General features: G+C 42.7%; 2 protein-coding genes across 7 annotated transcripts in view; both read right to left on the bottom strand.

Moving 5' to 3' along the window:
• Positions 1-1,863: 1,863 nt before the first annotated feature.
• Positions 1,864-9,488, bottom strand: cited1 (Cbp/p300 interacting transactivator with ED-rich tail 1). The gene is made up of 2 exons (XM_085996184.1): positions 7,674-9,488; positions 1,864-4,990 (listed from the first exon to the last, which is right to left on the bottom strand). The coding sequence occupies exon 2, from the start codon at positions 4,962-4,964 to the stop codon at positions 4,488-4,490; it is 477 nt and encodes a 158-aa protein (XP_085852310.1). The 5' UTR covers positions 4,965-4,990; positions 7,674-9,488; the 3' UTR covers positions 1,864-4,487.
• A 9,433-nt stretch (positions 9,489-18,921) lies between these two features.
• hdac8 (histone deacetylase 8) overlaps positions 18,922-23,920 on the bottom strand; it is a 105,171-nt gene continuing 100,172 nt past the window's right edge. For all 6 annotated transcript variants that reach the window (XR_015079423.1, XR_015079424.1, XM_085996192.1 and 3 more), the window contains one exon: positions 18,922-22,179. Coding sequence is in view for 4 of the 6 variants with exons in the window: in XM_085996192.1 (XP_085852318.1) it covers positions 22,157-22,179 (23 nt within the window). In the remaining 2 variants the exon portion in view is untranslated. The remainder of the gene's footprint in view (positions 22,180-23,920) is intronic.

The raw sequence follows: 23,920 nt of genomic DNA on the forward strand, positions 1-23,920 counted from the left end.
TGAGTGGGCAAAAATTTGGCAGATAGAGTATAATGTGAGAAAATGTGAGGTTATCCACTTTGGTAGGAAAAATAAAAAAGCAAAATATTATTTAAATGGAGAGAGACTACAGAATGCTGCGGTACAGAGGGATCTGGGTGTCCTCGTACATGAAACACAAAAGGTTAGCATGCAGGTACAGCAAGTAATTAGGAAGGCAAATGGAATATTGGCTTTTATTGCAAGGGGGATGGAGTATAAAAGTAGGGAAGTCTTGCTACAACTGTACAGGGCATTGGTGAGACCACACCTGGAGTACTGTGCACAGTTTTGGTCTCCTTATTTAAGGAAGGATATGCTTGCATTGGAGGCAGTTCAGAGATTCCTGAGTTGAAGGGGTTGTCTTATGAGAAAAGGTTTAGCAGGTTGGGCCTATATTCATTGGAGTTTTGAAGAATGAGAGGGGATCTTATTGAAACATATAGGGCTAACAATTTGGCGTCCCAGAAAAATTAGCGCCCCCGCACCGGAACTTGAGTGGTTGCACCTCTTGGGGCGCTGCGAGTCAATATCACGGCTATGGCGCTGCGGCATGTCGCGCCGCAGTGTTGTAGGCCTTCCTCCCCTTCTTAGAGGGGAGGGGCCTTGCGCAGCATGACCCAGGGCCCAGCTGGGAGCCCAGCTCTTGGAGCGCAGCCAGTACTCTGCGGGGGGGTGTTCAGGAGGACGTGAATGGGAGCGCAGGCAGGTGCTGGCAGGCGGCCAGCAACAAAAATGGCCACCCCACACCTCACCTTTAAATCGCGCCTCCCCGGCTGCAGGTATGCCCCCTGACCCCGTCGGACATAGCGTCCGGCGGTAGGTCAGGGGGCACTCCTGAAGATCACGGCCGTGGCACAAGCGGCTGCTGCGCACGCTGATGACATCATCGCTGGTGGCGCAGCGCTACAGGGTGCTACCGGTTAGTGCTGCTGCTAACCTCCTGCTGAATTTCACGGGAGATGTGGGCGGTGCTGCGCCCGGGCGCTATTTGCTTTTGCATCCCATTAGCGCCCTCTTAGGGCGCTAACAGGAGGCGCAAAGCAACCCAATTTTTCCCCCATAAGATTCTAAGGGGGCTTGACAGGATAGATGCAGGAAGAATGTTTCCCCTCATGGGGGAATCTAGAACTAGGGGGCATAGTTTCATATGTCTTTCCAAGCCAATCCCCAGCAGGGCAAGCAGCCTGCTCCCAATCTACAATGTACATCATTTTTGAGTTAGAATATGGGAGATGTACGAGTGTGACTTACCCTCCAGTGTTCTCTATGGACAGCTCCATCTAATAAGTTTGACAATTTGCAGGATGAGGCTTCATGGATATCAACCATCGCCCTACCATTCTGTGGCAGAATGCTTTGGGGTGCCAATATGCTGTGCCAACTTTTTCTAAATCTTTTCCATGTGAATTGGCATTTTAAAAGTATTGCGCCACTGGAATTGTCATAAAAGTTCTAATTGGAGTTGCATATTAAGAGTGAGAAAAGCCTGGCTAATACACATCAAAGCACTTACCAACTAAGTGAGACCAAGATGAGGCGGCAAAGAGAGCCAAGACAGAGGTGGAGAAGACAAAGAACAGGACACAGATAAGGATGATGAGAGTGACGGGGTAAAGAGAAAGATAGATTAAAGATAAAACACAGAGATGTAAAAAAGAGAAATAGCAGACTGAAAGATAAACTGAGATCTATTCATTTTTTGTAACTTTTCTCATAGAACTACACATACCCCCACGACAAAATATATATGTTCCAAAAGTCAGTCAGAATCATGAACTATTGTCTTGAAAAATTCACATCATATAGTTAACTCTATGAAATGAGATGCCTCGCACTCTTCACTTCTATATGACAAATTGTATGTTTATTAAGTAACCATGCTGGTAAAATAATTTTGGTGCATTTTAAACAGTTCTACAACATGTCACCCAGAATGAGACAAAAGTGCCACAGTTTTAGGCCATCTATTTTTTTTAGCATGTGCATTTATCAACGGTGCACCAGCAAATTACCTTAAGAAAATGTTATATTGTATAAAATAATGTTCCACCTTTTCGTTACAAATGTATTTTATGTTGCAAACACATCTTAAGAATTTGCAGAATTTTCTCCAACAATCTTCTGGAAATGTTTCAAAACTGTGATGTAGGACAGTAAGAACACATTTCCTGCATTGCTCTCACTTTATCCCTACTTTAAATACCTGCAGAATAACAAAGGCAGGGAAGTGGGTGGGAGTTGTGTGTGCAGCCATTCAAAGCCCAAACTAGTGTGAACACTGTGTGAACATTGCACAATCAAAAACTGAGGTGGGAAAGAGATTTTATATTTTTGTTCAGGAGGAACTGCCCTTAAGCCTTGGGGAAGAGAAGAGCTGAATGTTATTTCCATCACAATAACACCATGCTCAATTGACTCAATGACACTTTGGTGAATTTCCATCTGAATTGACTCATCACATCTGTGCGTTTGCTGAATATTTCTAGAAAACTCTTCCCCTTTAAATGTAGTGTTTGCACTTAATCGGTTATAAGAATTATAAGGTATTTTAAATTCCCTGCCCCCATCTGTCCGCTGGTGAGTTAACACTGAATTTATTCCATTACTCAGCTTCAGTGCTCAAATTATTTTATACAATTAAATTCTTTTCACAAATTATTTTATACGATTAAATTCTTTTCACCCTCACTTTCCCATCCACCCGGATAATTATATTTTGTTTTGATTTTTCTTTCTATTGAGTTCACCTGATGACAATCCCAACTCCATTTCCAGAACAAGAGGGCTGGCAAGCAACCTGCTCCTGGTTCTCTTTGCCAATGCTGCTCTATGACCAGTCCCAGTGAGGGGGGTGCAGGTGCAGCATGGCTGATTTTGCCTCCCCTCTCCCTGAAGGAAAGCATCTAATACTCCCGGTCCCTTCCTCCAACGACCGACTGAGTGATAGAACTTACTGTGCATTGAATTGCGGTGTAAATCCATGCCCTACTTCTCCATTACTTTGTTTACTTTATTACCTTGTGGAACTTGAATGTCTAACAGCGTAGATCTAAACATCTTTTCTAATTTAAGATGTTTTCTCTCATTGGGACCTTGTGTATCACGCAACAGAGGGATTCTGTCAATATCATTCTGAAACTGGCCACAAGGAGCTGCACAAGAGTTTCCCACAGTGAGTGACAGGCACTCAGATTCCCCCTCCCTCATTGGGGAGAAGTGTCACTGTGTGCCTCCCCTTGCAAACATGGCTAAGATCAGGAACCTAGCATGTGGAGGACTCTCAGTACCACCGTGTGTCATGTCATTCTATAGCACAAATATACTGGTGCCCGTGCCACTATTATGCAATATATATAATAAGCTATGTAAACACTGTAACTCTGAGGTGGGTTTACCCCACTTCAGCCATAGGTATGGGGCACAAACCAAACCAGGGGCTTGAGGAGAAAACCGGTAGATAGAGTGCCCAATACTGTACGTCATGGGGTATGGCCACTGCTGCCCCTCTGCTTTCACCCTGAACAGCCAGCTTTCTCCTGCATTTGCTAATTTTCTATTTATTGTTTCTTTAACCAGTTTCTGTACAATTGACAAGGTGGTGAGGGGAAAGAAGGTGAACCGGCCTTGGGAGAATGGAAACAGCCGGAAGGAGCGGCAACGGCTGATTTCCCCCTATCTGCCAGGACATGATTTCATATCATTGAGGTGGTTTCACAAGCCAAAAGGAACTACATCAAGTTTATGTCAACTTCGGTGTTCAAATTAAATGAACCATGTGGCCCAGAGCATTGATGTATGGCAGAGTGGATCGGTGCGACAAAGTCCCAGGCCATTGCCCCTCCCAGTCCTGGCCAATTAAATACAGCAACTTCAGAAGTCCAACAAAGCGATCTGGCATTTTCCATACTTGTCCACAAGAGGTCTAAGGTGTCCTCCTGCAGAGCTGACTGTCCCAAATCGGCCTTAAAAAACGAAGAACAGGAGAGTGGGATGTGGCTGGTGTAGCTTTAAGGGAATGTCTGAGGACCTGATTAAACACCTCCAGGTCTCAGGTGAAAGAAAATAGCAAGAACGACGTCCAGGCATCAACTTTTTTAAGGCACACCAAACAAGATCATTGATCCTCCGATTTTGTATTTCTTATATAGTATTTGAAAGTGCCATCTCAGCCTGCGTCAATAGATCTCACCAATGCCCTGCGGCAGTGCTATAACAGCTCCTTAATCGGCTCTGCTTCTCGGACAGTGTGGAAGCCTTTCCTGGAAAGATGACAATCACGTTGAATAAAGACATAAGACTTCGCAACAAAATAAAAGCCAGTCCACTATCTGAGTATATTAGTAACAGTTTGTAAATAGGGAACCGGCTGCAATCATTCTCAGATCAGTTCACTCGGGGTCAGTTCAGATCTGGTTCAATCAGTTGGGATCGGACCACCCCACACATCTGGCTAGGCTCGCTCGCTGTCAGCAGGTGACCGCATTGCTGGGAGCCACATCGGAGGTGAAATCAAACTCGTTGTGTCCCAGCCAGAGTTCAGGCAGCTCGTCCACTCGGTCCAAGCCCAACTCCAGCACCAGCGTCATCAGCACGTCCTCATCGATGAGGTCCGTGTCAATGATGCCCGGTGGGTGTGGGGCCGGGATCGCCTGGTCTGGGGGCTGAGGAGCAGCCGGTGCCTGGCTATCCCCGGGGGCTGGAGCAGGGTGCAGAGCCGAGCTGTGGTACTGGCTGTTGAGCTTTTGCAGCTGGAAGCTGGCCAGCAGCTGCGGGCTGTGCAGGCTGAAGTGCTGCTGCTGGACCCCGCACGAAGAGGCGATCAGCCCCGAGTTAAACTGTCCATTGCTGCCGCTGGGAACCCTGCTCCGAGCCACCGAGCCTCCACGGTGCAGCATGGTGACCGCTTCATGTTCCTTCAGTCCGGGGTACACCAGAGAACTCATCGACCCTCCAGAGATCAGCCAGGGACCTGAGGGGGAACAAACAACAACTTTAAGTTAGCAGCACCGCCAGGGGGCGAATCTCAAACATTGCACCTTCAGTAAAGAGCAGACACCATAAACGTGTTCACTCTGGGACTTTAAAATTTTTTATACATTTATATTTGTTATACTGGTTACTATTCTAGTCGCAGTGACACTATATTGCTGCATGTCAGTATTCAGAATTGGGATCAACGTGTTTCACACTCCTTACCAGTGTTCTACACATTAGCTCCGTAAAGTGCATCTTAAAGATCGATTTCTCATTGACAAATAACCGTCCTTGGCCTCTTGTATTGTTCCACGGAAGTTCAACGTAAACTCGAGGAACAGCACCTCATCTTCCGATTAGGCACTCTGCAGCCTTCCGGTCTCAATATCGAGTTCAACAATTTCAGATCATAACCTCGGCCCCTATTTCATTTTCACTTATATTTTTCCACTCCTTTCCTTTCCCCCCCCCCCTTTCCTTTTGTTTCTCTCTCACACCTGGCAGCTATCTTTTGCCCTGCCAGTACACTTTACACCTAATCACAGCCTATTACCATCTCGTCTAGCTTCTAATCTCTTTTACTTCTTTTGGTTCTTTTATTCTTTTGTCCGATCGCAGCCCTGCCTTCGATCTAGTTCCTTTTCTCTCCAGTTTTGAAGAAGGGTCAAACCCGAAACGTCAACTCAAATTTCTCTCCACGGATGTTGCCTGACTTGCTGAGTTTTTCCAGCATTTTCTGTTGTTATTTCAGGTTTGTTTCACTGTTGGCTCCATGTGAGGGCCTGGGGTTGTCAGACATTTTGAAAGATGTATTTCATGTGAAACTGACATCACCAGTCTCTGCAGGCTGAAGATTATTCAGAATACTGTCACTGAAACCAGAATTAAAGTAGAAATAGTGTAATTAACCGTAACTATCCCAACTATAGAATATTGAAAAGAGTTAGCCCCCCTCTTTCATAAGAAAGGTGCAGGGTCAGAAAAGGTCGCTGGCCCGCATCGCTCTCGCACCCCAGCTCTTTAATTTTACCAACCAACTGCATTTTAGGATGTGGGTGTCGCTGGCAAGGCCAGCATTTATTGCCCAACCCTAATTGCCCTGGAGAAGGCGGTGGTGAGCCGCCGCCTTGAACCACTGCAGTCCGTGTGGTGAAGGTTAACCTGCCCCCTTAACTGCCTCTTTCTGGACTGTAAAGTTTGAGCTTTCCTAAGCTTTCTTCACAACCAAGGACACTCGTTTGCAGTTTTCACAGGAAAATGGATTAACTCGCTGGGATCTTCAAAACATTGGTTACAACATCCTGCAAAACCCCCCTAAATCCTGTGATAAAAATTAAATTTGCTTATTCAGTCACCATAAACCATTGGCCCTGTTCATAGCTCAATGGCCCTGTAATTAATTGCCTAAGTCAGAGTTGTAATCCCAAGGTGAGACCTCAGCAGTGCCCAATGATTCCTTCACGATGATAACCAATTTCACCAAATATCTTCCCTGGCCTCCTTGGGTAGGTCGGATACCGATCTGCCCAGGGAATTTGCTAGTGTCAAGTCCCTTTAACCTGTCAAATATATCTGCCACACTGACATTAAAATTGTATACTGGGCGTGCAACCAAACAATGGAAAGGAAATTAGTGCCATCCTCTTTGGTGGCTATTTCAAAATACATTCATGTAGTAACATTTTAACTTTCATCTTTCAGAAGTCAAACTTCTCTAATGACCTTTTGCTGCTGTGATACCGGAAGCATGTTTTCGCATTATGTTTAACACCGTTTGCTATTCTCATCTCTTGGGCCCTGTTTGTGTCTCTATTATCCCCGTTAATCTGCTTTAACACATTCCCACGGTACTCTTGAAGTTCTCTCCCATTCCAAGCACTATGCTGTACATTCTGTGAAATTACTGAACTTTTCAAAGTATAAAACACATATGTAATAAACATATAAAATCTTTTAAGATGTCCTAAATTGATCATATTTTAGTAATATCGATATAACGGGTCTTGTCTGGTGTAAGTGTATACACAAATGCAGGACAATAAATTTACAAGGGTTAAAGATATGGATATTTGTCTATATACATGCTTATATTTTATTTATTGGTCGTACCGCCCGGGATGTTCTGTTTGGCTTGCTTAACGATGCATCGGCCGTTAGGTGGAAATAATCCGCCGGAGACCCATGTGTTTTAATACCGTGCAGTCGAGGGACACAATGAATGTATTTCAACATCGAGTGCATTTCATCCTCATCCACGGTAAGAAAATGTCACAAAAATGCTATGTAGGATAAACTTGACAGGACCCACTCACTCCCAGGAGGCTGGACTCATTTTGGTTTTATCTGAAAGACGTGTTTCCATAAACAGGGTTTCTATAAATATCCAATTGGTCTGAGAGAGTCCGATCGGACTGGCTCCAGCTGTTGGTGGTAGGGTCAGACTCTGGATACAGCGAATGATCGATGGAAGCGGCTTCTGGAGAGGAGCAGCCAGCCTCTGCTAAACGGGCAAGCCGGAAGCGCCTTAAAGTTGAACAGTCATTGATATATTCTTTATAACCTAGTATTATTTATAATCCAATTTGCCCTTAATTCAAATTATTGTGAATATGTGCTGGGTATTAGCCAAAGCGGAAGGAGAGATCTGTGACCCACATGTGTTCAGTGCTCAGCCTTACCTTCTCCAAGGCTGGTTTCCCGAGCCAGTGTCTCAGATTTCTTTTGCAAACGTGACTCTATTGATCTGAGTTAGGGTGCAGACCCCCCCTCCCCCCCAGAAAGTGACCCCCAAATGTCAGCTTCTGTGCGAGGCGATCCTGCCCTCCGCTGTCCACACGGTGATCCGATCTGGTTAAATCCTCGGAGGCGAGGGTTCAGCTCAGAGACGATGAACAGCACTGTTCTGAATCGGGTCCGAGTACAGAGTTGTTCGTCCCACAGTTAAATTTGAAGAAGTGAATCGATTGCAGCGACAGCGATCTCTGTGCAGATTTTCTCCTGGTCAATGTCCAGGGGAAGGTAGAGTTGCCAGGAGTTGGACACCGGTCCCAAAGAATATCTCAATCTGAATGATCCACGCTTGATCCGATTCTCTCTGCCGAGCAGATCTATGCACCGCTCCCTCTGTGAATCCCCACTTGCAATGAAAGAGCTTTTCTCTGGTCTCCGGACTTTATTCTGTCCCAGTCCCATCAGCATTCACTGACACAAAGTGCCGATTTAACCGAGAGGAGCGACTGCAAAACCTGGTCTGGATCGTCCACTTTACTCGTGTGCAGGTTTTCCACTGATTCCTCGAATAAAGCCAAATTCAAGCCATCACTAGAGGGGAAATAACAAATATTGCTAACAGCTGCTGATGGTGTACCGCTTGGAAAGAACAAAAAGCAAAATTCCACTTTATTGATTCAAGTTGCATACTAAGCAGTTCTGGTCTCTAATGGCTGGATGTTGGGTGTCGGACCAGATGCTATATAGGAAAATATTTTACATTTACAATAACAGGATACTAATACTGATAAAACCCTGGTAGAGAGATTACTGATGAATATCCACAGAGAGAACACAAGGAGGGGCAGCAAACTCAAGAATGATCCTAATTATTATAAATCTAAGCGGAAAATGATATTACAGCTCCCCTAATGGCTCAGTTGGCAGACGCACTGCCCAATGCGATACTGAGCCACGCAGATGAGGAAGGACCCAAATCAATCCCTTGTCACAATTAGTCAGTCTCAATCAATGTGATGTTAGAGTACCATACATGACATCAGCGTCCCTGATTGCTATCCAGTGAGCTATGCTGGAAAGTGCACATGTATAGGTGTCAAGTAAAGACAGAATAGTCATAGTCATAAAGTCATAATGGCACAGAAGGAGGTCATTCGGCCTATCGAGTCTGCGCCGGCTCACTGCAGAGCAATCCAGCCAGTCCCACTCCACCGCTCTATCCCCGTAGCCCTGCAAGTTTATTTCCCTCAAGTGCCTATCCAGTCTCCCCTTGAAAACATTGTCTCCGCTTCCACCACTTCCATCAGCAGCAAGTTCCAGGTCCTCACCACTCGCTGTGTAAAAAAGCTTTTCCTCACATCCCCCCTGTATCTCTTGCCCAAAACCTTAAATTTGTGTCCCCTGGTCCTTGTGCCATCAACTAGTGGGAACAGCCTTTCTCTGTCTAGCCTATCCAAACCCGTCATAATCTTGTACACCTCAATCAAATCACCCCTCAACCTCCTTGGCTCTAATGAAAACAAATCCAGCTTCTCCAACCTGTCCTTGTAGGTAAGATTCCCCCATCCCCAGAACCATTCTGGTAAAACTCCTCTGCACCCTCTCAAGTGCCTTCACATTCTCCCTAAAGTGTGGTGACCAGAACTGGATGCAATACTCCAGTTGTGGCCTAACCAGCGCTTTATAAAGGTTCAGCATAACTTCTCTACTTTTGTACTCAATACCTCTATTTAGGAAGCCCAAGATCCCATATGCTTTGCTAACCACTCTCTCAATATGTCCTACCACCTTCAGGGACCTATGCACATTAACTCCCAGGTCCCTCTGTCCCTGCACACTCTTTAAAACTGTGCCATTAAGTGTATATTGCCTCTCCCTGTTCCTTCTACCAAAATGCATCACCTCACACTTCTCTATATTAAATTCCATCTGCCACTTGTCTGCCCATTCTGCTAGCCTATCTATGTCCTGTTGCAGTCGATTGATATCATCTTCACTGTTTGCCACACACCCAAGTTTGGTGTCATTGGCAAATTTAGAAATTCTACTCTGTATTCCAATATCCAAGTCATTTATATATATCAAAAAAAGCACTGACCACAGCACTGACCCTTGGGGAACACCACTGTCTACCATCCTCCAGTCTGAAAAACAGCCATTTACCACAACTCATTGTTTTCTGTCCTTAAGCCAATTCCTTATCCAAGCTGCCACTGACCCACCTATTCCATGAGCCTCAATTTTGTTAACCAGCCTTCTATGTGGTACTTTGTCAAAAGCCTTCTGAAAATCCATGTAGACTACATCCATTGCATTCCCTTCATCAATCCTCCCTGTTACTTCATCAAAAAATTAATTAGATTAGTCAAACATGATCTGCCTTTTACAAATCCATGTTAGCTCTCCGTAATTAGCTTAATAGGGCTCAACTGTGATGCCTCCTCCATCAAATAACTTGCCAACACTCAATGTTTGGGCCATTAGGCCAAGGCATCAGAGGGCTGCCGGTGCCCGTGGAACCATACTGAGAATGAATTAGCACCTTCAAGAGGGAAGAAATATTTTGAAAGAAAATGATAGCTGTTTAAACTGTCTTCCCTGATAGTGTTTTTAAAGAGCAGCATACTCAGCAGGGACACCGATTTTCGATCAGGCTATACAAGATGGGCATTGCATGCAATAAGAAAATCATTAGGAAATAAATGGGAATTGTGTGTTTTGTTTTCATTTAACCTTGCAACACATGCACAGTTCCTTCATCCATTGTGTTCAAGTGAACACAGCATGTGTGCAATTATCACAGGTACAGACAGCATTTTTGTAGCATTAAAAATAGTTTTCATTAGCAATTGTGCTTTTGTTATAGCCTCAGGGGAACCTGGATATCAGACAGAAAGAGGAAAGGTGAAATGAAAGGTCACCTATTTAAAAAAGGGGAAATCCTTCTGTACTTAGAAATCAGCATTGTTGTTTCTTATTATTCCTGCACAACATTCAGGAAATACCAAGTAAGCCCACATTTATCTTGTTCATCCCCATTCACCTTTACCTGAAAACTATTTTTATTGCACAGTCTCCTTGTGTCCAAAACATTTCCCTCTCTTTCTGACAGATTGGTTCAGCTAAATCAGTTGAGCGTGGATTGAGCAGGACACGAAGGTTATGTACTTCAGGACTTAGCCTGAATTGGCACCTAGGAGATTAATGAATTTGAGGCTAATAGGTGTAGCATATAAATGAGGAATAAGGAGGGGACAAGGATATATGTGATTGACAGAGAAAGAGAGAAAGAAAAAGAGAGAACAACAACAACTTGTATTTATATAGCACCTTTAATGTAGTAAAACATCCCAAGCTGCTTTACAGGAGTGTTAACAAAATTTGACACCATGAGGAGATATTAAGGCAGATGATCAAAAGCTTGGTCAAAGGGGTAGGTTTTAAGGAGCGTCTTAAAGGAGGAAAGAGATAGAGAGGCGGAGAGGTTTAGGGAGGGAATTCCAGAGCTCAGGGCCTTGGCAGCTGAAGGCACAGCCACCAATGGTGGAGCAATTAACATTGGGGATGCTCAAGAGGGCAGAATTAGAGGAGCGCAGATATCTTGGGAGGGTTGTGTGGCTGGAGGAGATTACAGAGATAGGGAGGGGCGAGGCCATGGAGGGATTTGAAAACAAGGATGTGAATTTTAAAATTGAGGCATTGCTTAACCAGGAGCCAAAGTAGGCCAGCAAGCACAGGGGTGATGGATAAATGGGATTTGTGCGTGTTAGGACATGGGCAGTAGAGTTTTGGATGACCTCAAGGGTAGAATGTGGGAGGCCAGCCAGGAGTGCGCTGAGGCAGGGGCAGAGTCAGGCAATGTTCTGGAGGTGGAAATAGGCAGTCTTAGTGATGGCATGGATATGTGGAAGCTCATCTTGGGGTCAAATATGACACCAAGGCTGCGAACAGTCTGGTTCAGCTTCAGACAGTTGCCAGGGAGGGATGGAGTCATGGCTAGGGAACAAAGTTTGTGGTGGGGACCGAAGACAATGGCTTTGGCCTTCTCAATATTTAGTTGAAGAAAATTTCTGCTCATCCAGTACTGGCTGTCGGACTAGCAGTCTAACAATTTAGAGACAGCGGAGGGGTCGAGAGAGGTGGTGGTGAAGTAGAGCTGGGTAGAAAGAAAAAGAGAGAAAGAAAGAAACAAACTAACTTTTATTGGCTAGTAAAGTCAAAATCACCAATTCTGATGAAAGGTCATCGACCTGAAACGTAACCTCTGTTTCTCTTTCCATAGATGCTGCCTGACTGCTGAGTGTTTTACAGCATTTTCTGTTTTTATTTCAGATTTCCAGCATCTGCAATATTTTCCTTTAGTTCCTGTGATGTTTCATTTGGATTACCACAGGGCACAGCGTACAAAATATCACAAATTGAGTGCTGCTCTGAAACAGTCTAAGACTGCGATCAGTCCATGTTGTATGTCACACTCATTGCTCCATATTTTGCAACTACCCACTTCCATTCATCAGAAAGGGCAGATGTTCAGGGTTTTTGCACAAAAGTAGCTGCCTAATCGGCACTTCAATAACAGTATATCTCAGTATTCAGGACAATTTGAAGACCACCCGTTAAACACACTTACTTTTCAATGCCATCCCATCCAGTGCTTTATATTCCAAACTGCATTTCCTTCCAGTGGGAAAGTTCCTTTTAGCTCTACCATTTCCATATGAGCTGCACAGATTAATTCTTTGCTTTTGTGCCTTACATTGTTTTCAGTAGTACAGCTATAGATCTGCCTGCAGTTCTCTCTCAATTTTAATCTACCAAATTCACATCTGTGCATCTAGCTTACTGTATGTCTGCTGATCAATACCCACATTTATAACATTCAAGCAAGGAAGTATCAGAGGGTGAGCAAAATATATTTCTACAGGCTCCAGTGACAATGTGAGCTCACAAAGTAATTTCAACTGATTTGCCTTGGCTTTGAAATACTTATTAATATGGTAAATTACTTACCATAGGTGGCGTCTTCATTCTTTTGAAGAAGTTCAGCTTCCACATATGAATAGGAATTGACACCATCTCATGAAAGAACACCATCTGGCTCCCTTCCTGCCTCTAGCAGGATGTTTTGTCCTCCGATTAAAACGTCTCTGGTCTGAAACTTTTTGGTTTTGGAGGGCCCAATCTGGTGATGCCCCCGCTTGAAGTGCCCATAGGAATTCGTGTAATTCTTATGGACTGTTGAAGCATTCTAGGGTTGCCTCAATCTGATCCCCAATATGTCCTTGTCTGGGAGGAATAGCTACATCAGCCTCTTGTGCAGATCAGGATCTTAATAGCTATGCATTCAGCTGTTTAGAATCATTTTCTGTGCTTTGCTCTCTACAAGGGACGTTGTATTTTATCTGTACCTGGAAGATTGCTAGTGAGGTGGTGGGTATCTATTTAAACAAGACCCCTTTGCAAGCCTGGAACACCCAGTAGAGCCTACTTGGATTGGATGCTGCTTATTCCAACTATCTACAGCAAATTTTCCCAGACTACCTTTATTGCAGCCCATGTGGGAGGTGATAATGGAACTACTCAAAGCATTGTCGGCAGATATATGTACTACATCCAGTATAGCATTTTTCCTTGCTTCGGCCTGAGACAACCTATGGAGTTAGCAAGCAGTATGGTCATTATACATTAAGAGATTGGTGCCGATTCAGCATTTTGCCATAGCCGGCTATTGAGGCCTAAGGGGGAATTTTTTTTTAAGTGGACCATTTTTTGATCTCCTCCCCTTCCACATTGAGAAGAAAGGAAAGCCAGCATACCCTTTTAGCAAAAAAACTAGGAATGATTTGGTAGAAACTCGACCACTCCTGGCATCGAGCATCCCCAAAGCTACCCAGCTGTCAACAATACCCACACTGGTAACAGAGACGAGGTTGTAAGAGGTAGTGTTGTTGGAATTCTAGAACAGTGGTGCTAGTGGGGAAGAGATGTCATGGAAAAACATGTCTAATTCAGAAAGCCAGCATGCAGGTACAGCAAGCAATAAGGAAGGCAAATGGCATGTTGGCCTTTATGGCAAGGGAGTTGGAGTATAAAAGTAAGGACGTCTTGCTACAATTGTACAGGGCCTTGGTGAGTACACACCTGGAGTACTGGGCACAGTTTTGGTCTCCTTATCTAAGGAAGGATATACTTGCCTTAGAGGCGGTGCAAAGAAGGTTCACTAGATTGATTCCTGGGATGAGAGGGCTGTCCTATGAGGAGAGATTGAGTAGAATGGGCCTACACTCTCAGTTTAGAAGAATGAGAGGTGATCTCATTGAAACATACGAGATTCTGAAGGGGATTGACAGGGTAGATGCTGAGAGGTTGTTTCCCCTGGCTGGAGTGTCTAGAAATAGAGGGCATAGTCTCAGGATAAGGGGTAGAACACTTAAGGCCGAGATGAGGAGGAATTTCTTCACTCAGAGGGTTATGAATCTTTGGAATTCTCTGCCCCGGAGGACTGTGAATGCTGAGTCTTTGAGTATATTCAAGGCTGAGATAGATTTTTGGACTCTAGGGGAATCAAGGGATATGGAGATCGGGCGGGAAAGTAGAGTTGAGATCAATGATCAGCCATGATCTTATTGAATGGCGGAGCAGGCTCGAGGGGCCATATGGCCTACTCCTGCTCCTATTTCTTATGTGCTTTTTAAAATAGCTACTTCTAAAATGGAGACTGTCAGTAAGCTACCAAATGGCAAACCGTCTGTGAGCTAACAGCCTGACAAACAACTTTCCTTGATAATTCCTCCAGCTTACTTGAAACATTGAGACTGACAGATGGCTATGTGATTTGCAGTTGTGTTCAGATTTGAAGACTACCGTGGGTGGGAAATTGCAGGCTTTCAAGCCGTTACCACCTCTCCTACGTGTAAAGGCTGTTAACATCACTCCTGGCTCGTTTATTCAAAATAAAATCCCTCTTACATGGAAGAATCTCCATGGCAGAAAACTGCCAGTTGTCAGTCCCAGCTTAAGAACACCAAACTATGTGGGTGAACTGGAACTATGTCCATACACATCTCATCTTGAAGGTCTAAAAAAGAGACAAAGAGTGATTCAATCTAAATGATCAGATGCTTAATCAGAGACTGTAAGAAACATCTTTCTAAAAAGGGTACATTAACTCCTATTTTTTAAGTACTGTGCTGTTTTAGTATATTGCTGTGTCTTTATGCTTCTGTATATTGTTTCACCTGTAAATACATTTGAGCAAGTAGTTTTGGCCTGTATAAATTGGTATGGGTTATTTTCTGATTTTGAAGGTGAAGTAACAACATGGTGGGCACCCCATATATTTCCAGTAATCTATTTATCGTGATTAGAGGTTAATTGTGAAACCAGGACATGCTGACAAGCACACAATGGAGAACAAAGACTCAGGTTTTGATTCAAAAGGAATTAGGTCTGATTATGGAAACTGCCACCTAACCACGAACACAAGAAGCAGCGTTGGGGGAGAAAAGCCCACATTGTAATGAGGGTCCTTAGTTGATACCTTGGCTTTGTACTTCTGGGCCAGTGCTATAGTCATTTGGATGCAACTTAGTTTCAAGGTAACTGCCTCCAGCAATATTGGACACTATATTTGTAAGAACCTGCTAGAAAATGTACATATGGACAAGATCTGACGTGGCTGTAATGCTTCCCATGCTTAAATAGCCTTGATGACGCTCACTGGTTTAGGCTTCCATGTGCAGAATGAGCACTTGGGCAATTTGCTGGAGGAATACTTAAGAGAAATAACAACCTTCAGAAGAAAAGGCAGTAACAACAATTTAGCTTCACTGTAAAATATTAACACAGACAAGTAATGCCAAGAAGTAAAATAATTGGTTGACTTTTAGGCGTGCCCCATGCCCACCTTTTGATAGGTCAGCATATTATTGTCTGCATAATGGAAATATTGTGTTTGTTCTTTACATGTAGTAAATCAGCACAATTTAAATCTTAATACACAATTCATCCATCTGGCAGGAGCTGCTGGGGATGGAATTAACTCAGTAAAGCAGGAGACAGCCGAGGTGACAGCTGCTGACAGAACTAGTCTCATTCCAATACTTCACCAGTGGAGACAATTATTCACATCACTGCCTCCTTTTCCTTAACAAGGGGAGATTCCTTCAGATCCTTTCCCAAAGTAACTCTAGCACTGCACTTTGCTGCTTGATTACATTTCTTAGGCTTATGAAAGTCTGGCAAACCCTACTCTTTCTGTGCTTTATCATTTTTGCAAAATATTTTATTTTCTATTCAATGGCAGAGAAGAAAAATATTAGTATTCATTAAACGTTCACTGCAAATGCTGGAGGTGGGAAGCATGATACAATGGCTCAGTGGGTGAAATCACTGCATGGGAAGATGGTGAGCCACATAGGTTAGAAAGGCGCCAGGTTCAATTCCTGCTGAGTTAGCTGTTCTCAACTGGAGTAGTTTTGGGGTGCTACAATTAGTCTCAGGTTCCTAGACTAGGGAAAGGGCGAGAAAATAACTAACCAGTGTTCTTGCTTTCAATTACAGGAAACTCTCGTTTAAACGGCACCTATCCGGAATTCTCTATTAACCGGCAAAACTCATACTCCGAAAACACCTCAACAACCGGAAATGTTGCCGAGTCCGAGTCTCCCGCGGTGGCTGAGTTAGTCAGTGTGGGTAGTTCTCCAAACTGCCACTACTCGGCTTCTTGGCACTGTCAGAAGTCCGAACAGCTCAATAACAGGAGTCTGACTCTTTGTTTATTAAAAATAGCCTCGGTAGATAACCCTCTCTGTCATCCGGAATTTTTAATCAACCGGCACCATCCCGGTCCCGTTGGTGCCGGATACCAGAGCGTTTCCTGTATATAGAATATACAGCACACAAACAGGCCATTCAGCCCAGCCAGTCCATGCCGGTGTTTATACTCCAATCAAGCCTCCTCTCTCATCTAACCCTATCAGCATAACCCTCTATTCTCTGTGTCTACTCTTATCAAAACCTTTCATAATTTTAAAGACCTCTATTAGGTCACCCCCTCAGCCTTCTCTTTTCAATTGCAGTCCTGTAATATCTGCTGGAAAGTGTGGATGTTTAGTGAGGTCCAAATTGGGCTCAGCGAGTAACATACCCTCCTCAACAACACTCATTTTTGAGGCTCACACATGATTACAGAAGTGAGGTCTCTGACAATTACTGGTATGTGTATAAAAGAGAAGGGGGAGAATATGGGAATAAAATCCGCGATATAGTTCAATAACCTATTCCAACGAATCATGCCTTACGTGTAAGGTCTATTAATTAGCCACAATGTTAAAATATATCGTTAATCAGGACCAAATACACCCTCACGTTAAAACACAATATTGCACTGACTAGTTTCTAAAAGAATGTCTTCAAAAGATGAAATGCATGTCTTGGTGCACTGTTCTGCCCTAGAATTAATGCAGATCATTTCCCATGATTCTCTACATAAACTTCTGAACTGAGCCATGGTATTAAGGGATGGATTGAGAGGAGACAAGGCACTCATCCACACAGAAGGCATACGAACAGCAGACCATTGTTGTACACCCCTTAGGCGCTGGCTTATGAGCAATATTGATGCTTGAAATGAGAGCCCTGGCCGAGGAAATGCATAGGGTGGGAATGTTTGCAATTAAGTAGTTCCTATTCAACATGAACATTTTTACATACCCTTCTAAATCTTTTCTGTTTTGGATGGTTCCTATCTGTGATTCTGCTTTTATATTGGAGTAAGTAAATACTATACTAGTGCTGCTAGCTCCTAAGGTCTATGGCCAGGAAAGCTCCTTCTTTACAACTGCGTCTTCCTGGGCCCTGGTCTCAGCAAGTTTACTTTGGTGTTGCCGCTGACTGCAAAGCTTGTAAGTTGGGATCCAGTGCCATTAACACAGCAGCTGCTTGTGATCAGACTCTAGCCATGAAAGCAGATGGGTGCAAATTACAGACCATCAAGAATATGGATTTTGTTTGTTGCCAATCTTCTGTATTCCACTCCTGAAGCCATTAGGGTTTGCTGGGATGCTGCCTGACCTGCCGAGTTTCTCCAGCACTTTCTGTTTTTATTTCAGATTTCCAGCATCTGTAGTATTTTCTTTTTGTATTTGGGTTTGCTGGGATATGGTTCCAGGGACGTTGATTGTCTTTTGGTACCGCACTTGAGAGTGTCCATTATTTGTGTATGAGCCTAAACAAAGTGTTGACAGGCTGCTAAAACACAGAAGAATTACAATTGAGCCCAATTCTCACCTTCACCCAATGTTCACACACTCACAACACCTGAAGTCGCTGGACAACAATCAGGAAATGTTGCTTTATCCACTGTAACCTATCAGCACAGTGGCCAGTTGTGGTGTTCCTACCACCACTCCAATGGACGTTATCTTATTCAACATAGACCAGAGATTGTCACGAGATAGGTTATGTCATCAGTAGCTGAGCCATACAGACCAGAAATGCTCACCGTTGGATCTCTGGTCTACTGAGTTAGCTGATCTCAACCAGAGCATTGTACCTATGGGGTGCTATAATGGATGTTAGCGCCATGGGTAACAGATGGGAAAATCAGCCAAGGTTCTTGCTCTGGTCGCTCTCCAGTTACTCTTGCTGGAAATTCATATTGAAGAGGATCTGGCTTGACTGCGATGCCTCCATGATTTAATAACCTCTCATTGTCAGGGCCTGCACATCATTAATGGTGACTTGGGTGATGCACCAGAGGGTGAGGGGCCCATGGAAATAATACCCCACAGCAAGGAGACAATGCCTTCATGCGAGAGGGGTGCAAAGAAAATTGGAGATGAAAAAAAAAGAAATTCTGGGGAGGGGGGTGTGGGGAAGAGAGAAGTAATAAGAAGAAATACATTGTTGCCAATGGTTAGGTGGCATACAGCACAGGAACAGGAGCAGATCATATGGTCATCATGAAGCTGAGAGCACCTTTTCAAGGGATGGTTGTCTCATTATTATCCTCTTGGGTGCTCTCCTAAACTTGCATCCACAAAGGAAAAAAGGAAGAATAATGCAGCACAGTTGAATAATGGAAGTTCAGGAGACTAAAGAAAAATAGCAAAACTAAACCACAGTCATGACTTTATTGGACTAGCCTGTAGAAACCCTGTTAAAGGAGCACTGTCTGAAAATAAAAAGAAATAGTTGGCATTTGTAATTCTATTTATTAATAACCACTTATTGTAGTTTCTGGTCACCACAAAAACTGCAAAAATAAGAAACAGTAACAATATACAAAATACTATTAGAGTTTGGCTCTTTAACATTGGTAAAAATGCCACCAAACTCTTCAATAAGGCTGGGGTATAGCTAAAACCCGATGTTTAAAATACACTTAAATAGGACTTGGTTTAAAAAATGTTAAAAAAACAAGCAATGACAAGAAGATGCTGGTGACTGAGTGGATTGGTTAAAGCTGAAATATCCCTTTTTTATTAACCTCCACAGATGAACTGTGACAATGCTCTCAAAAGGCATTGTTTTTCATTATAATAAAGAAAATTTTTCACAGAAATGCTTTGGTGAGTGTAAAGGATGTGGCAGACTTCTCAACCAGAGAGAGTCTGTGGAATTGGGGACACTCAGGAATGGTGGGTTCAGAAATTGACAGTGCCAGTTCCAGCTAGATTGGACCCCCCATCAGACTTAATACCTGCATGATGCTGATGATGTTATGAAGGCAAGGACTAGAGAATTGAACTGTGTCTCTTCCTCTACTTCATTTTCACTTTACTTTCAACTTTATTGATTTTAAATGTTCTCACTTTGCTGCCCTTTTACTTTCCATTTTTCACATTTGATTTATTTGCTTATTTATTGTGTTCTCATCACTCCTTTCCTTTACTCTTATTTTTCTCTACTTGTGCTCAGTTTATCCCTTGTTCTTTCGGTTTTAATTCTGTCCCGGATCCCTCTTGATCGAATCCTAACCAACATTCCTCCCTCAACCAATACCACCACAAACTTAACTGATCATCTTATGGCTGTTTGTGGGACCTTGCCAGGCTTGCCTAAATCAACGGTCACTGCACTCCAAAAGTAATTCATTGTGTGAAGCACAGACATTTGAAACTGGTAAAGCACCTTTTAAATGCAAGCCCCAACAAAAAAAAACTTGCTTATTTAGTATTTTCTTAGTATCTGTGCCTATTTATATAGAGCGTTTTATGCTGCTGGAAGTGGAGATTATCCATACTCCAACACAACGGCAAAACCTCTTTATAACCACTATTTTTTTCTGAATATTTTTGTTCAAACTGAGTGCTGATGACATAATATGGGGAAACTGGTTAGACGACTTGAGGTTAGAGGACTTACCGTGCTTGATGTGTGAGGGAGTTGAATTTACATCAACAGAAGTAGAGACAATAGCAAGCAATCATGTTATTTTAACTGTGTGCCAACCACAGAGTAAAAGCTCTCATTATTAGGTTCAATACCATCCTACAACCAGCATTCAGTGGTTACAATTGTATCTCTATTGGTTAATTCAGTTCCCTTGCTCTGTTAGGCCTAGAGACAGCAGCCTGTGTTAGTCGCTCTATTGTTTTCGGTGTTAATTCAGCTCCCTCATGGTGTTGGGCTCAGTAACTTCTCCACTTCAGTCCCCTCGTGACACCAACAGCACTCAGCATTTAAACAAATGCATTTAAAAGGGGAAAAAAAGGATATTAATCATAACTTCTAATGATTAAATCATTAAGGTTACAATATTGATATTTGCTTTTTAAAGAGACATTTAGAGTGATATCTAAGTGAGACTGGCATTTATCCTATACCACAGGAATTTCCAAGCTCTTGTCCTTAAGGGCCACATATTAAGCTTATATCCACTTTTCCATTAATTTGCACACATGTCAAGTTGCTAATACTAATAGCTCTTGCAGTTCTACTTTAGGGTTTCTGCACCAATGAAGTGACAGCACTTAGAACACTACTTTCCAAACCGCCAGCCAGTAAAATTCAAATAGGACAAACCAAGAGCCAGACTGCTTAACTTCAGGGACTACATATGGCCCTAGGGCTGCAGGTTGGACACCCTTGTTAAAAAGTTAAGGTTAAAAGTATTCATTTTGACGAGTAAATCTATCAACTAAAAATATTGCTTTAATTGGTGGCAGCTGTCATTCTCAGTCTGTGAACATGCTTCAAAAACAACAAAAAATGTTATTCTTCTTTTTGCAACATGCAGCTGTTGTTCCAAATTTTAGCTTTTAACTCAAACACCACCAGAACTATTTATTTTCACTGATTCTTTCCTGAGTTGAGAATTGAAATCACCGCAAATTTGTGAGCAATTTCCTATAGGCAATGCCACTCCATGCATCAGCAGACTGGAGGTTTGCTTAGCACAGCAGGAGAGCCAGGTTCTACTCCATCACTGAGTGACTGCCTCACCAAGGGGCCCCAGGGGAAAAGGATGAAAACAACCACACATCCATATATGCTTGAATTAAAATGAGAAACCCCTGGAAAAAAATCCAAAGGAAGCAAACAGTGAGGAATTAAAGATCAACTTAAAGAAGTTATGTCCACAGTGAATGACTAACTTTAATCTTTTGTTTGAAACTTTTGCTGGTTTCCCCACTCGGATTTTTAAATGATTGTATCCCCCTTCTCCATGTGTTATGCACCATTCTTACAAAAAGGGCAGGTTTCATCCTACATTTTGTAACCAGAGGTTAAGAGATGCTCTTTGAATGGCCTTGGAGTAAGGCAGATTCACTCTCTCATGCTTCCTTTCTCCCACCTTTAGTGAGGCCTTGGCCTTCACGGAGACATTTCTCCCTTTCCCTCTGAAAACTTAGCCAAGGAAATTGCCAGATGGAGAACATAAAGCAAAAATCCAGGAGCTCCCATAGGAAAAGTGCACTGGAGCATTAAGTTGCTACCTGGATATCTTAATTTTAGACAAGTTTAATTATCTCTTTTTGCAATTTCTCTGCAGCAGATGAAACTGATTAAAACAGTGTTTTCACTTTGAACCAAGTCAAGATATTAGCTCTATATCTAGGGATAGAAAGCAAAATGTTATTTGACTCCCAGCATATAGAATTGGCAGGTTCTTTGGCCAAACACAAATTAAACTGCAACTCCACTATGGGGCACATTTCATTGCAGCGACTAAAAATGAATTTAAAAAATATTTTTGCAACATAATGAGGTTAATAAAAAAGCAAATACAACAGGATACTGCAGTCCTAGAATGTCTGACGGTCTGTCCTATATAGTTGAAGAAAGGGTTAACTGCAGCTTCAAGTCTCAATGAACATCTGTTGTCCTGGAACTTGCAAGTAATTTCGTCCAAGTCTCCCCTGCAGCTACAGATTGCATTCGGTTAAAAGGCTTCTCTAGCCTTCCGCTCGCTCCCCACCACATATTAAATTACATTCTTCAGATTTCCTGGAAAACACACACAAAAAGCACAATATTTTTACTTAAACTTTTGCCCTCATTGGTTCACAGCACAGTGCCACTAGCAGATTAACTTCAAATCATATTCAGAAAAGTGGGAATCAAATGGAATCAGATCCTCATTTTATTAAATCTAGCTGTATTCTCATTAAGCTGCAGAAATAGATTGTCTTGATAAACATTAAACCATACAACCATAACAGGGTCTTCTTTAGAAAGGCTGCTTCTGTACAACCAATAGACAGACATTGTCTTACTGCTGCAATGTCAGAATATAGTTCATTATATGGCAAGTTCCCATTTCCAATTATCTGGGGAAGATAGGAAGCACATCTGTATCTGTGTGCAGGCACTGCTTCAATCTTTTAAACTGCACTATTTAAAAACATTCATTCCAGTTTAGATCCAGGAAATACTCAGGTCATATAATGCAAATTTTTAATGAAGATATAGATTGAATACATCCCAAGACAGTCAATTATAACTGAACTTGAATTTTCCACTTATCGAACCATCAGTTACGTCCAATTAGCCAGCTTCTGATATAGTAAAATGTGATAAAGAACAAGATTTGATTCTGAAAGTCTTAATAATTTAAGTTATGTAATCCTTTCCAAGGTAACAGCATCCATGTGTCACAATTAAGAACAAAATATTACTGTTTTATTACATCACATACATATCATTATCAGCTGCTTTTGCACTTTGAACGATTCAGCTATTGAGCATATGGTGTCTGCAGAAATGTATTCTCCTGCATTTGGTTATATCCAAAGCAACATGTTAGACAAGTACATTTCCTGTGTTTAGTCTGTATCCTGTATAGTGTCCTCAGAGACACATTACCCTTATGTTTGGCTGTGCCCAGTATAACATGCCCACAGGAGGTATATTTTTGTATGATTACCTATATCTAGGAGTCAAAAATCTAACCCTTGCACATTTGCCACCAGTGCCAGCACTGTTAAGGTGCTCCATTTACCTGTGGAGTAATAATCTGATGTTGCCACACAACACATGCTCAGCCCATTTGAATAATTTTCTGGTGCTCATGAAACTGGAATTCTGGATGTCAATAGCCTGCCAAGTGCCCAGTGATTTTCCAGCAAGGAGAGCAGTGGCACTAGGCACAGGGAGCAATGGGCAAGTGTGCCACGGCCAGCTTTTAAAAAAAATAGGGCTTCCCCATCAGCACCAGCTTTAAATGGACTCTCTGGAGCTGGAGAGATGCTCAGGTGCACCATTTACATTGTGAGGCAGCTTCCTAAATGGATTATTTGGGGGTCGAATGAGCCTAATGGACTGCCTGTATGCAAGCTCTCAGTACCGTTAACGCTGATTGTCCACATTAGGGACGCTAGGTGCATTGGACGCACAGCAGGCCTCAGGTTTCCATGCCCGCTATTACAGGTGCCCAATGTGTTTCAGTGCAGCAGATTATTGTCCCCCTAATGTAATGCACATGGGCTGCTTGTTTGCTGATATTAAGCAATAGTCTTATGAAAAGATTTTGCCGTATATAGATTTAAAGAAGTCAAGATAGGTGCAATCTCATTTGGATTTCTGCAACGACAACTTCTAATTTTCCTTGATTTAGAATAGGCTAACAGATGGAATATATATGTAGAAATGCATTCTGTGTTTGGTAATTTTTCAAAACAATGTGATGCCCTGCAGTCTCTGAAGGGTTAAATGTTTAGATTTGTGCAGATTATATTGAATTTATTAT

Source organism: Somniosus microcephalus, chromosome 1 (genome assembly GCF_052327205.1).
Source record: "Somniosus microcephalus isolate GS21.2 chromosome 1, FLI_Smic_1.0, whole genome shotgun sequence".
NCBI classification, from domain to species: Eukaryota; Metazoa; Chordata; class Chondrichthyes; order Squaliformes; family Somniosidae; genus Somniosus; species Somniosus microcephalus.

Coding starts and splice junctions, on each gene's coding strand:
- cited1 (XM_085996184.1), bottom strand. CDS start 4,964: ATGAGTTCTCTGGTGTACCCCGGACTGAAGGAACATGAAGCGGTCACC.